At 45.4% G+C, this 14,276-nt stretch overlaps 1 protein-coding gene across 1 annotated transcript in view; it reads right to left on the bottom strand.

Moving 5' to 3' along the window:
- TMC3 (transmembrane channel like 3) overlaps positions 1–14,276 on the bottom strand; it is a 40,499-nt gene that overhangs the window by 3,093 nt on the left and 23,130 nt on the right. Inside the window, exons 11-21 of the mRNA XM_032264816.1 lie at positions 12,830–12,959; positions 11,862–12,016; positions 10,687–10,932; positions 9,847–9,975; positions 9,154–9,221; positions 7,805–7,933; positions 5,232–5,342; positions 4,515–4,640; positions 3,700–3,778; positions 2,296–2,338; positions 766–1,021 (exon numbers count right to left, since the gene is read on the bottom strand). Coding sequence (XP_032120707.1) covers positions 766–1,021; positions 2,296–2,338; positions 3,700–3,778; positions 4,515–4,640; positions 5,232–5,342; positions 7,805–7,933; positions 9,154–9,221; positions 9,847–9,975; positions 10,687–10,932; positions 11,862–12,016; positions 12,830–12,959 — 1,472 coding nt within the window. The remainder of the gene's footprint in view (positions 1–765; positions 1,022–2,295; positions 2,339–3,699; positions 3,779–4,514; positions 4,641–5,231; positions 5,343–7,804; positions 7,934–9,153; positions 9,222–9,846; positions 9,976–10,686; positions 10,933–11,861; positions 12,017–12,829; positions 12,960–14,276) is intronic.

Below are 14,276 nucleotides of genomic sequence, written 5' to 3'. Positions count from 1 at the left end.
TTGCACTCCAGCCTGGGCAACAAGAGAAAACTCCGTCTCAAAAAAAAAAAAAAAAGTTCTTCCTGATAAAGACTTGAATCTGTATGGTGGCTCTGGTTTGACCCCCCAGCGGCCTCCCAAGGAGTGTTTGGATCCTCCCTCCCTGTCAAGACCCCACAGAGACATGCAGACAACTCCTCATATAACAAGACTTCAAGTTCTTTGCTAACTTAGTCATTAGCTTAAAAACATGAGAGCCCCTGTATTTTACCTATATTGCTTTCACTGTACTACATTCAGATCAAATATAATTTTCCATATGAGTTTGGGCCAGTACAGGTCTATCCCCTTCATCTTTCCAGGGGTCCTACCTCCTTTAAGCAGGGATCTACTGCTTTCTTTGACCCCATGTCATGCATAAATGGTCATGCCAATAACTTGACCAGACTACAGCTAAAATATGCAAGATATTGCCAATAACGTGGCCAGTGTGGAACTAAAAAATAAATAGTTATTTTCTTAGGCTAGAAAAATGTTTATCCTAGGTTGGCTGGAAGGTTTGCTTACAGGTTAAGTGGCAGATAGCCCAGGAGGAAGAATTTGTCCTGTTAGACAAACTGACACCCCCACCCCACCTCCATTTCTTCTCAGTACCAGCTGTCACAGTCTCCTGACCCCATGCCTTTTGGAAGAATTAGAATTTAATGGCGTTGGCCTCCTGAAGCTGTTGAGGCCTTCACATGACTCACATTCAAGGGTTTCTTCTGTGTTGCAGTGGAGCCTCACCTGTTAGTTTCATGCTCTAGCCTGGGTTTGGAGAACCCAGGGAGAGGTGAGCTGGAAGCCCTGTTCCCTGACCTGGGGCTCTGGGGCATGGACTGCGCAACTGTCTCTATCCTGCCACTCTTGCTGCTTTCTGAGTCGAAATGGACCATGTTGCCATTATTTTGGGGTGTGCCCGAGTGCGCTGAGGACAGTTGGCTGGTAAGATCACTGTCGTTTGGAAGCTTCTTGGTGCTTTCTTCCTGAGTCTGGATCCGGGCTGCAGGGAGAGAGAGGACTTGTGAGAAGTCAGGTGGGTTGAGTTGCAAGAGTTTTATGATTTCCAAGAGTTGGTCTGCAAACGATTGAGTGCATGTACAAATACACCTCACCAGTGGGCAACAAATATTCTGTAATTCAAATGATTTCATCCCTGAAAGTTGGAGCTGGGTGTGTAAGAGGAATCAAGTGAACACATGTCTTTACAGTGCTCCATCTGATTTCCCATGAGGCAAAGCAAGTACTTAAAAGCTTTGGGCCTCCAGTTTCTTATCTATTCAATGAGGATAATAAAGCTTACACACAATTATGATTCTTTGGAAATGGTTCACATGCATTTTGAAAAAAGATGTGGTCTTGAGCTGGAAAATGAACATTGGGCAATGCTATTGTTATTCTGAGACAGTCTATGCAGATCTGGCTTTTGAAGGTGACCTGAACTAAGTTTAATTATGCTTAATTGGCAAATAAGCGATGACAATTACAGAGGCGCTTTATGGCATGAGCCACAACTACTTTCAGTAATAATTATCAATTATAGGCCCTCTCTGAAAAGCTGGTGGAGCAAGCAAGCATAATCCTTAGGCCTTAGGGCTCTTGCTCAGGCATTTTTCTGGAGAGGAATCGGTCCATTCCAATTAGTGAAGTGTTACAACAGCTGTGAGAGCTGGCCCCTAGAGCCCTTTTGGGTCCCATTCTCATTTCTGTAGGCTGTGCTGTTTTAATGGTGCCCAGTGAGCCTTCTGGCTCACAGCACTCTGTTAATGCTCCCGAGAAACAGATCCATCTCCTTCGAGCTCCCCTTGCCACTTTCTTCCCTTTGAGCCATCCCAGACTTCCACACTGCATGCTTCCATTCTCCCTGCTTCGCAGGGACAGGACAGAACCTAAGGAGGCCAGACCTCAGGGAAGGGACCTGGGAGCGAACATTGCAAGCAAGAGATGGGCCACAGAGAAGAAGTACACAAAAGTGAACCAGGCAAAGAGATTCTTTGGGCTTCCATCCACATGAATGTTCTGCTTTTCCTCTCCTCTTTCAACACTTCCTTCTGATTTTACACATGTTTTGGAATTATTAATGGGCCTGCATATGATATAAAAATTGAAGATTTAAAGCAACATTTATATCCCTAGATTTTATTTTATTTTATTGCTTAAACCACAGGTTATCGGGAATTTTTATTGGTAGTGTGCCGCAAACTATCTTAAATGACTATATTTTTAAATGCCCACTAACTGAAACATCAGATCTCTGCATTTTAAAAAAATACTTACCTTCTACCATCTGGGCAACCTTTTTCTTATCCTCTGATCTTGCCTAAAATGCAAATGACATGCATGTTTGTTTTGGATTTAGCAGGAAGCAGTAACAAATATTCCTGGGGAAAAAAAGATTTACATGCCCTAGGTCTTTTTTTAAGACAGAGTCTCGCTCTGTCACCCAGACTGGAGTGCAGTGGCGTGATCACAGCTCACCGTAACCTCTGCCTCCTGGGTTCAAGCAATTCTCCTGACTCAGCCTCCTGAGTAGCTGGGACCACAGGTGTATACCACTACACCCAGCTAATGTTTTTATATGCCCTAGCTCTTACCTTGGGCCATGACTGGACTGCTATAGCTCCTATGGACAGTGTGCTCTGGGCTTGGGCCTGTTATTTGAAGGAATAAATGTAAATACCTAAAAGCTGAAGTTTTGTGCCTAGCCAGTTTTATTTAGGGACAGCTAATAGACCATGTTTAGATTCTGCCTATAATAGTTTGTCTGAATCACAAAGAAAAAAATATAGATCAACAACACTGGAGATGTGTTTTTCCACCAAAATGGCCATTGTAAATCCAAATGAATTTTGAATTAGAAGCTAATTTGTGTTTCTTTGCATGAATTGATATTCATGGGAGTTTTTTTTTTTTTTTTAAATGATAGAAGTGGAAGGAGTTTTTTTTGCAGGGGTGAGGTCAGTGAGGCATCTAGGGTGCCAAATTTAAGGAGGCACTTATTTTCAGGGTTGAGAAAGGACAGGGTCAGCATGATGCTAACAGAGCCTCCTTAAATGTGGTGCTTTGGGAGCCTCACTGTTCTCATCACCGTCCTGGGACCCTTCCCGGGGGTCTGGAGGACTCAGGGCACTAAGGGAGCACCTGGGGTATGTGGAGGAGAGAAATTACGGAAGTGTTGGGAGTGTATGTCTCCCTCGGACTGCTCTGGGAGATAGGGTTTGAGCCCCACGGAGAGAGAAGGTAGTGACAGCCATATCTAAAGGATATGAAAGGGCTGAGGCTTTAGGGACAAACAGTGCTGCTGGACTTAGATGCCCAAGTTGACAAGGATTGGGAAGGGACTCTTTCTCTCCCTTGGCAGTTTGCCAGAACTCACAGAAGCGGCAGCACACTGAGGGCTTGGTGTGGTCATGGGAGGGACACTGAAGGGCTTGAGGCAGCAGCAAAGCCGCTTGAGGAGGAGGAAAAACAGAAGCAGGCTTCTTCCTAGCAAAGGTGATTCATCCTTGGGTATTCTCAGAAATAACCCTTAGGCATCTGGGGATTGGTGGCCTTGCACCAGGGGGTGGCCAAGAGTCATAGAACCTTGAAGATGTGACCTCACTTGTATCCCCATGGTGGCGAGATCTCAGTCACGTGGTTGACACACATTCAGAATAGCAAAGGTCGTGGAATACTTGCGTTTTGGATCTGCATTTTGAGCTGGTGGTTGCTGAGCTTTAGAGAACGTGCGATGCTCTGGAGATAATAGATGAGCATGCTAGGACAAAACAACACAGGAGAGTGAGTGGACTGCAACTCGCCTTTCCACCTTTCAGACCACATTCCCTGCAGGGCGTTGGCAGGAATAAGAGGCTCCCAGGCCAGAGGCGGGTTACCCATTGACCCTCCACTAAGGATAAAATACATCAGCAAATTCTCAAGCCGCTGAGCCCTGGGAAGGGGCTGCTTTTGTTTTCTTTTCCTGGCTTTCCACAGCACCCTCATTGACCTGGAATTCTGCACTGGTGAGAGCAATAAGGAAGACCTGAAAATGGGGGAGAAATTTTGCCATCTATCAAGCTATGAGTACAGGATCCACCCACTACTTTTTTTCCTTTAAACCAAAACAAGCCAAAGATACTTAGCTGAGTTGTGAAATTCCTTTCCAGGATTATTTAAGTTTCTGGAGAATGAGATGATGATAATAATGGCATTCAGCCCCATTCTAGTGATCACAGTCATTGACCGAATGCTGTTGATGGATCCATAACCACCTGGATGGCGATGAAGTGTTCCCTTCTCGCCCCTCGCTGAGACCCAGTGGCTGTGTCTCCACGGCACAGTGCCTCGTGTGACTCTGGTGTGTGACTCAGAGTCTCTGTTTGATCATCAGGCTCTAAGCCTAAGTGATTTTTGAACGAACTATTACATTTTATAAAATTATTGGAAAGCAGTGTTCCCTTGTTGGCCAAACACCCAGAAGTCCCTCCAAGGCTGGCAGGTGTGGTACTCACAAAAGCAGGAGTACCGCGGGCAGGATGACCACGGGGCTACTGATGTGCCCCATCACGGAGCCAAACCATGCTGGAAAGTCTTTCTCAATCGTTTCTGACACAATGTCATAAATTTTCTCTTGTCCACTGTGAGAAAGAAAAACATAACTCCAGATTTTATTGCTCTTGGCAGAAAGACGCTGCAAGACATCAAAAAATGGCTGGATGCCTAGAGGCCACTTCATAACATTCCTCAAATGATTTCATAGCCAATTAATATGGAGGATGGAAGATGGGGTCATTCGTCACATTGCGTGTGAGTGTGTGTTGTAATAGTGTGCACTAAGATAGGCTAAATGTTACATACATGTTGTGTCAACGCTGACTTGAATGCTAGATGAAGATACTAGAGGGTTTTGCTGGGAAACAGCTGGATAATATAGAAAAAAAGTGCTGTGCACTGTGTTTTAATAACAGCTTTTCTGTTTTGACCAGATAGAATGCCTCTTCTCACTTTAAAAGGGTTGTATTTTTTAACATGAGCACAGAGATGGTTATACTAAGGGCAGCCTGGTGTTAAGGAAAGAACACTGGTCTTGAATTTAAAACATGCAGGTTTGCAATCTTTCCATCCTGTTTACCTGCTCTGCGAGCCGGGAGGAGAATTCAGTTCAATACAATTTATTTCCCTACAGCATTCAGTCGCTCTGGGCAGAGCCAGGAAAGAAAATAATTTACCTGAATGGACCACAGTTTAGAGATGGCTTGTATCGGACAATAGCAAAAATGGTTGGCAGCATGCACAGAAACAGCATAAACAGGAGCATTGCCAAGTAGAAATTGTTGGATCTGCAGATAAATCGAATGCCATGTGTTAAGTTCACTCCATAGCCAGCTGCCAGGGTTGTATATGCCCAAAGAGCTGCCACAGAAATGGTTGCCCTGACTCTTTGCAAACTAAAAAATCCTCCTCTCAGGGCTACCTACCAATGAATCTGTCGTACGGTCACATGCAGCCTAGGAACCTAGAAATCAGTGTTCAGAGGAACTTCAGAGATCCCCTGCCCAACCAGTTTGTCTGATAAACATTTGCTGAGCACCTGTTTAGCTCAAACCATGAAAGTGGTGAACTCACTCTGGCACCCAGGAGTTCCACCCAGTAAACTCAATTTATGGAAAAACCTTAAAAGCATTGCTCACCCATCCGGGTCCTTACCTAATGGTTCCCTCTCCTGTTCCCAGCCTTGAACTTGTCTCTTACGTCTCAGGATTGTTTGGCTCTTTTGTTTGTGATTCCTGGTTCTCTCACTTGGGTGTGATTTGCACTCAGCCTCTCTTTTTTTTTTTTTTTTTTTGAGGCGGAGTTTCACTCTTGTTACCCAGGCTGGAGTGCAATGGCGCGATCTCGGCTCACCGCAGCCTCCGCCTCCTGGGTTCAGGCAATTCTCCTGCCTCAACCTCCTGAGTAGCTGGGACTACAGGCACGTGCCACCATGCCCAGCTAACGTTTTGTATTTTTAGTAGAGACGGGGTTTCACCATGTTGACCAGTATGGTCTCGATCTCTTGACCTCGTGATCCACCCGCCTCGGCCTCCCAAAGTGCTGGGATTACAGGCTTGAGCCACCGCGCCTGGCAGCACTCAGCCTCTTATCTGTTCTGCACGTGTCTGCACAGGGTATGTGTGCTGCCTGATTAAGCCCTGGTCCCTGTCCCTGAGCCCTAAGCTGGTGTCAGGGAGCTTGGCTGCCCAGGGCTCCTCTGAGGGGGGCTTAAACCTGTTTGGTGTGCAAGGCCCTGTACACAGTTCAGAAAAGAGAATGAGGGGTCAATTAGTGTCGTTACTTTCAACTAGTACTCTCTGTTGGTCTCTCTCTCTCTCTCTCTCTCTGCTGTCTCTCTCTCTCTGTGTCTCTGTCTCTCTCTCTCTCTCTCTCTCTCTCATAAAAAAGACTTCACTAGAAAAGAATAGAAAATTTCAGAGAGCACAGAATGTAGTAAGAAAGTGAGTGATAAGTTGTGAAACCTTTCTCTATCCACAGACACACATGCACACATATAATATATATACATACACATAAATACAACATATATAAATATATCAAAACATGTATCTCTGAATGTATGCATATATGTGTACTAGTTACCAGCTAAAATGTGAATGCAGGCTGGGAGCGGTGGCTCACACCTGTAATCCCAGCCCTTTGGGAGGCTGAGGAGGGCAGATCGCAAGGTCAGGAGATTGAGACCATCCTGGCCAACATGGTGAAATCCCATCTCTACTAAAAATATAAAAATTAGCTGGGTGTGGTGGCAAATGCCTGTAATCCCAACTACTCAGGAGGCTGAGGCAGGAGAATCGCTTGAACCAGGGAGTCAGAGGTTGCAGTGAGCCGAGATTATACCACTGCCCTCCAGCCTGGCGACAGAGTGAGACTCTATCTAAAAAATGAAAAGTGAATGCATTGTCAAGTACGTCATCAGCAAAAAGTTTGAAAGCCACTGATTTGGACACATGTAACTATTTATGTCAATGTAAAATAACTGAATCAGCAAAGTATTTAGAGTGTGTAATGAATTCACCAAATGGCTAAAATTAAAACAGATAAAAGAATAAGTGTTGGGAAATAATGCCACCAGACATGTAAAATGGGGTGATCATTTTAGAAAACTTTTTGGCACTATTTTGTAAGGGTGAACATACGCATGCCCTGTGAAGGATGTTCAAGGCAGTATTACTCATGAGGCTAACAGCTGGAAGCAGCTTAGATGCCCGTCAGTAGTAGCCAGGATAAAGACATTGATCTGTATTTCCTCAGTAAGGTGAATCTCACAAACACAGTGTCGAGTGGAAGCAGCTGGGCACAAAAGAACACATACCATGTGTGATTATGTTTATACCAAGTACAAGCCAGGCAAGCCTAATGATGCCATTAGAGGTTGGCAGAGATTGGAATCCCATGCAAGTGGGTGTGCTCTGGGTACCACTTGTGTTTTGTTTTTTGATGTGACTTCCTTGTGTTCAGTTTGTGAAAACTCAGCAAGCTAAGCATTTATGATTTGTGCACTTTTTCTAAAAGGATTATTAAACTTCAGCAACAAGTTTTTAAAAACTGTGTCATGAATTCAAGAGGAGTAATGATTCATTGAAAGAGTAAGGCATTGGAAATGGCTCTTGGAGGAGATAAAATTGGAGGACAGGCAGGATTTTGACAGGAAGAGAGTTGGGGGAACCCCTTGGTGGAGGACCCCTGGGTAAGGCAGGCGTGGATGAGATAGTTATCTGCATGATCAGATCTTATTCTTACCCACCTGGAGGCTCGAAATACTTGCTGGTGGGGCACATTGCAGGTCAGCACAGCCCAGCTCCTCAGGTACATGAGCCCAATGAGTTTGAGAACGTTGAATGCTGGGAGACATGGGGAGAAGAAGGCCCCCATCCTGGAACCATGAGGAAGGTCAGTGTGCATCTGTTCTCTCCCAGCCTATCTTCCAGGACTATGGAAGCGTCATGCAGGAACCTGGTTCTGAGACTGGGGTTTACACCCTATGCTTAAAGAATTGGAAATGCCCCTAAAGTCCCGAGACCACAACCCCTCCACCTTCTAAAGATAAAACAAGTCACTCAACGTGACTTGAAGGATATTGATCCCATTTTAAAATATTCTCTTTGCAAAGGACAACTAAGCATTTGTCTCTCTTTTAACGCTTTAGCAAAGGAAAATCCTCCTTTGGGAAGGAGACAAATAATGGATGACTACTGTTTGGAGCTAGCTCCTGGTTTTTCTTGCTGATGATGAGGACTGTATTAATAAATTACTGACTTTCATGTTTAATCAACATATATTGAGCACCGACTTTTGCTGGTTAGGGCACTAAGCAGCCTCACACATTTCAGTTTGTTCACTCTTCTGCAATAGCGAAAGGAGAGGTAAATATCCAATTGATAGACAAGAAGGGCTGATCTGGGGAAATCAATGACATGATGCTTGTATTTTAACAAATCACGCTATTTCTGGTCCAACAGGTGAAACCAGAGATAGCGGTGTCATTTAAGGAGCTCTCTATTGCAGCCCACAGACACACACCTATGTGTGGGTGGGATGGGAGGACCCCTCCAGCTCCTCAGTGTCTCCGGGTACCGAATTGCCATGGCCTGGGAGGTGCCATGGGTAACCAGACTTCCCAGCTTCCCGCCTCCCCAGGCAGGGGTCTGCAGTCTGGGGGATGGCTGTGCTCGTGGGCCCTGTGTCTAAGTGAAAATTAGGAGGAACATGGAGGGAGGGTGGCGAGCAAGGGCAGATTGGCCAAGGTCCCCAGCAGCCACTCCTGAAGTCCTTACTAAGGAGAAGCAGCCTCTCCTCTCAGCCTTCCCCCAGTTCTCCTTACAAGTGTATTCTGCTGGTTTCTATGCAGATGTTTTTTTGGCTATGACCAATAGTAACTTAAACATGGACTATTTTCTTTTTAATTTCTTCCTGTAAAATTCTTAGAAAACCACTAATACATTTAATATACATGTGAAATAGTTCTCTTGGAAACACCCTTTCTTAATGCTTATAACTGTGTTTATTATGGTCGTGTCCCATCCAGACTAAGTAAATTAAAATCGTAGCCCAGATGAGATGTAAGGAAAGGCAAGAAGAAACTTTGATACCTACCAAATCATTCCTTGGTTGTAGACTAAATGTAACACATTCTCAGCTATTTTGAATTCTCCATATTCAGGCTACAAGAGAAAATAAACTTGTACATTAAACAAGTTCCAAAGTTCTTTGCATGAACCAATTCATTACAGTCACATAGATAGACTTCTTGGCTCTTATGAGCACTTAGAGATCAGTGCTTGTGGGGCCATCCCAGCAAATGGTAAATGTTAAGAAGCAGGTGAGGCTGGGTGTGGTAGTTTATGCCTGTAATCCCAGCACTCTGGGGGGTGGTGAGGCAGGAGGAACACTAGAAGTCAGGAGTTTGAGGCCAGCCTGGGCAACATAGTGAGACCCCCCTCTCTACAAAAAAATTTTAAAACTAGCTGGGTGTGGTGGCATGTGCCTATAGTCCCAGCTACTCGAGAGGCCAAGGCAGGAGGATTGCTTGAGCCCAGGAGTTTTGAGGCTGCAGTGAGCCAAGGTCATACCACTGCACTCCAGCCTGGGTAGCAGAGCAAGACCCTGTCTCTAAAAAAAAAGAACAAGGAAGTAGAAGCTTAGCTTTCTGTACCCGTCTCCTCTTCCCACATGTATTCTCACCCCAAGTGTCCCCCTCAGCTATGCTGGACTGTTTCCCAGCCTCAGCATGAGAAAGGATGGATTTGGCCATATAAACTTTCCCAACAGACACAGCATTTTACTTACAAACTTGCTTTCCAGATCCCAACACCAGCAGTCACTTAAATACCGGACGAAAAGTCCTCGGAAGAAGTCTATGAGCAGAATGCTTGCCACGGTGAAGAGCATGTCAATGATGGAGAGCTTCAGCATCTCCTGAAACACAGGGTGTCCCTGGATGCCACCACACCCACCCCTCCCACGGCCACTCTTCCTTCAGGTCCTCCTAATCTCTGTTCATTGCTGTGGGCCCCAGCCAGTGGGCCCCTCCGATGGCATCTTCATTTCTCATCTTTATAAGGTGCAGTGGGCAGAGGGATGGGCTTCTGGTAAATAATGGGTGCTCAATAAATATTAGGTGATTCAGTTTTGAAGTTTGGTATCTGACGCCAGCATCACATGAAGCTAGGAAAGAATCTAAGCTCTGTGGTTCTGAGCTACAGGAGACTTGTAGACGGTGACTCATTTCCATGGGATAATACCTTGGGGTTGAGATTCTCTGTACAACATGGTTAAGGGTACAGATTTTGGAGCAGATGCCTGGGTTCAGCATTCTGCTCTTTACTGTCTGTGTCCTTGGGCAAGTACTTGACCACTTGTGCCTCAGTTTCCTCATCTGTGCCTATGAGGGTGACAGTAATAGGACTCACAAGAACCAAGCATTTAGCACAGGCCCCAACATGTGGTAAATACTGCCTGAATCTTTGCACTGATTATTTTTCTTTTTTAATTTTGAGACTTAGAAAATCTTAAACCTCACTGAACTTTTCTTTTTCTGTAAAATAGAGGCAGTGACAGCTCAGAGAGTTGCTGGGGTTAGGTGATGAGATGGATGTGAGGGAGCTTTGTAAGGGTAAAGGGAATCACCTGACCGACGTAGGTCTCCCAGCACTGGTCTTGTGGGTTCTGAGTGTAGAGAGTGGTCCTGTTGGCCTTTGCAAGAGGCGTGGTATAGGCAGAAATGCTGGTCTCTTCCAAGGCCCATGTGCTGTTTCTCCTGAGCTCCATTCCAGGCTGAGGTGTGGACCATTTCCCTTCTTCAGGGGCTGTCCTGGTTGCAAAGAAGGTGGTGGAATCTATCCAATGACTTGTGTTATTTTTGGGAGCCATTTCCTGGGGAGAGAGGGAGGGAGTGAAGGAGGGGAAAAAGAAAAAAGTTGGTCCACATATTTATAAATGAGAATCCATCATGGAGTAACCATTCTCTCTCTCTCTCCCTCTCTCTCTCTCTCTCTCTCTCTCTGTCTGTCTTGCCACTTGACTAGAGTTGACCCCAAGAAGGGAACTCAGAGGTATAATGCATAGTACTTATTTGTTCCTAGTAAGGGTCAGAAACTGTTTTAGGCAACACATGTTAACTCTACTTATCCTCACAAGAGCTTCAGATAAGGATTATTACCGCATGTTCAAATGAGAAGATTGAAACTCAGTGATTTGAAGTCGAGTAAGTGTCAGGTAAGGACCCAGGTCTATATAACCTCAAAGCTCCAATGCAGAAAAATGACTCTCTGTGGCCTTGTCTGTCTATAGGCCTTGAAATTTGATGTTGATGTAGTATGCCTTGGGCAAACAACCTAAGAGCACCTTGTTTCTTCCTCCCTTTCCTCCACCATTCAGGATATCCTTATAGGTGGGGCAGGTTGAAAGTGGACACAAGGCTGGGTGTGATGGCTCACACCTGTAATCCCAGCACTTTGGGAGGCTGAGGCAGGGAAATCGCTTGAGCCCAGGAGTTTGAGACCAGCCTGAGCAACATGGTGAAACCCCGTCTCTACAAAAAAATACATAAAATTAGCCAGACGCAGTGGTATGGGACTGTAGTCCCAGATATTCTGAAGGCTGAGATGGGAGTATCACTTGAGCTCAGGGAGGTTGAGGCTGCAGTGAGCCGTGATTGTGCCACTGCACTCCAGCCTAGGCAACAAAGCGAGAGTTGTTGTAAGTATAAGCAGTGATCTGTCCACGATGATGACCCTGGTGTCAGGAGGAGGTAGCAGGGAGGGCAGAGGTGGGGCAGGCAGCCATCTGGCATGGGCACTCACCTCAATGCTCATGCTATTAACTTTGTCCAGGAGAGCAATGATCAGGCTGTAGAGATTTCCCAGATACAGCACAAGGACCCTGAAAGCCATAAGCCCACCTTGAGAGACAAGACCATCACACACAAGTCCATTGGTTCTAGAGCCCCCACATGGTTCTAGAGACAGTCATGGATATATTAAGGCAGTGCTGCCACACCTGATTTCCTTTAGAATCACCTTGAGGGCATTTTTAAAACAATAGAATTCCAGAATCCACCTTTAGTAGGTCTGGAAGGGGTCTAGAAATTGTTTTACAGCCTTTCCAGGTGATTCTGCTGTAGTCCATAATTGGATCTGTACTTTACAAACACTAGTGTAGCAGCAAGTGTGAGTTTAGAAAGTGGGGCTCTAACATGTAGTATATGAGTCATGCTTTCTGGTTTATGATTGATTTCCCATGCATTATCTCATTTGATTCTCACAACAGCTCCATAATAATCCCCACTTAAGGAATAAGTGTCTTGAAACACAGAGGGAGCTAAGTCACCAGCCCAAGTTCACACAGTTAAAAAGCAGCAGAATGCAATTTCAAGATCTCAGTGCTCTGCTTCTGAAATACAGGCTGGAACCCTCAGAAGCATGCTCTGAGAGGCTCTGAGTACAGCTACACCCTGTCGGCTACTAGGAGTGAATGGAATCTGCCGGCAACAATCTAGATTAGCCAGTGATCAAAGACTTGAGGTCAGCTTCCCTAGTGCTGAAAGGTTTTAGAAACACATGGAATGCCCAAGGATGCAGCCATGGGTCTTATTGGAAACCTGTCTGGAAAAATAAGTGAGAAAGGAAATGACAGGTTTATACACACTTCACCGGGACAACATTTAGCCCTTGGAGAACCATGAAGCCAATTGATGGGAGAATCATGAAACCAACTGAGAAAGTTGATGGGAAAGCATCTTTATCTTGAGGAAAAGACTCTCAATTGAAACCATCCTCCCGGGCCTCCTGCATGTCTTCAGATATAGCCTGCAGGCAGTGGGCAGAGAACAGGAAAGCGACATCTCCAGGGGACAGCACTGTAACACACGTAGGCTCTCCCTCTGAATTGAGCAGGGATTCCTGTGGGCACAGTGCATTTACGGTACTGAGCACAAGGCAAGCCCCTCAGTGTGTATTCAGTTAGCGTTGGCCAAACGAAGGATTGAATGCATTTCATCTCCTGCTATCGGCATTGTCATCACTGGTTTTCACTGTGCCTTGGATAGAAGGTAATACAGTCTGCTGGTGAGTTAATGGAACTGAAATAATATGTCTTTCGCTTATTACCAGAATTAGCCCTAATTTGTCTGGGGAAAGTCTCTGATGCCTTTGTTTCTCTAGTTTTGAACATGAATAATGAGGCCAATCTATATAATAGGATTGCCGTTAGACCAAATGCAATAATGGAATTGATTCTCCCCAATGCTTGCCAGTGAAGAAGGAGCTTCTCTCTTGCAGTCAAAATAGGTGCCGGGTGGAGCGGAAAGAACCAGGAATATGAGCCAGCAGGGTGAGAGGCTCATCCCAACTCTACCCAGAGCCATGAATGTTTGACCAACTCCATGTTCTTTCTAGTCCTGTTTTCTCTCTTTCAAATGACAGTTGAAGTTCAGAGGTTGGAAATTATGACCTTCAAACCAAACTGTGACCTTGCCTATTTTTGTCAGTAAAGTTGTATTGGAACACTACCACACCTGTTCATCAACTGCACCCACAAAACCACAAATATTTACTATCTGGTTCTTTTCAGGAGATGTTTGCCAGTTCCTGAATGAGAGCAAATCTTCCCAAAGTGGTCTGTGGGAAATTAGTTTTGTAGACTGTTATTAAGTGTTACAAGAGGAAATAGGGAGAGACCAATGTAGATCAGGGTGAAGGTGGAAGCAGGTAAGCAGGGCTCCCACCGCCTCCCCCTGCCACCTTCAGTTTAACCATGTCTCACCCAACCCTACTGCAGTAGCTGAATTTATAGATGAAGAGACCATACTCCAGGGAGGAGAGGCAATGTTTTCAGGAAAATACTGATAAAGCCAGTGCTAGAAATGAGCGTGGTTACTCTGACTTCCACAGAAGGTGTCCCAGGACATCCTCTCGGGGACCCCAGCCTACTGTTGCTCAGATCTGCATCGACCACCTGCTGTCGCAGCCACTGACTATCCTGGCAAAGCTTCCAGGCATATCCACAATGTCTTTGAGTCTATACGTTGGGGGAGCTGTTCACAAAGCACTGACTGCTCTTCTCATGTCTGGAAGAGCAACGTGGGTCTCTCTAAGCACTCAGAGTTAAACCATAGAGAGAACACAGCTGTGAGGAGAAGCAGACACACTGCCAGTCTTCTTCTTGGTCCATTTTGTATCCTCTTTTTCTGTCTGTTCTTCCCTTTTTCCTTCCCCCCC

This window comes from Sapajus apella, unplaced genomic scaffold, assembly GCF_009761245.1.
Source record: "Sapajus apella isolate SASKATOON/1434 unplaced genomic scaffold, GSC_monkey_1.0 scaffold147, whole genome shotgun sequence".
In the NCBI taxonomy this organism is placed as follows: Eukaryota; Metazoa; Chordata; class Mammalia; order Primates; family Cebidae; genus Sapajus; species Sapajus apella.
The sequence above is the reverse complement of the archived record's forward strand: the minus strand, read 5'-3'. Positions and strand labels throughout refer to the sequence as shown.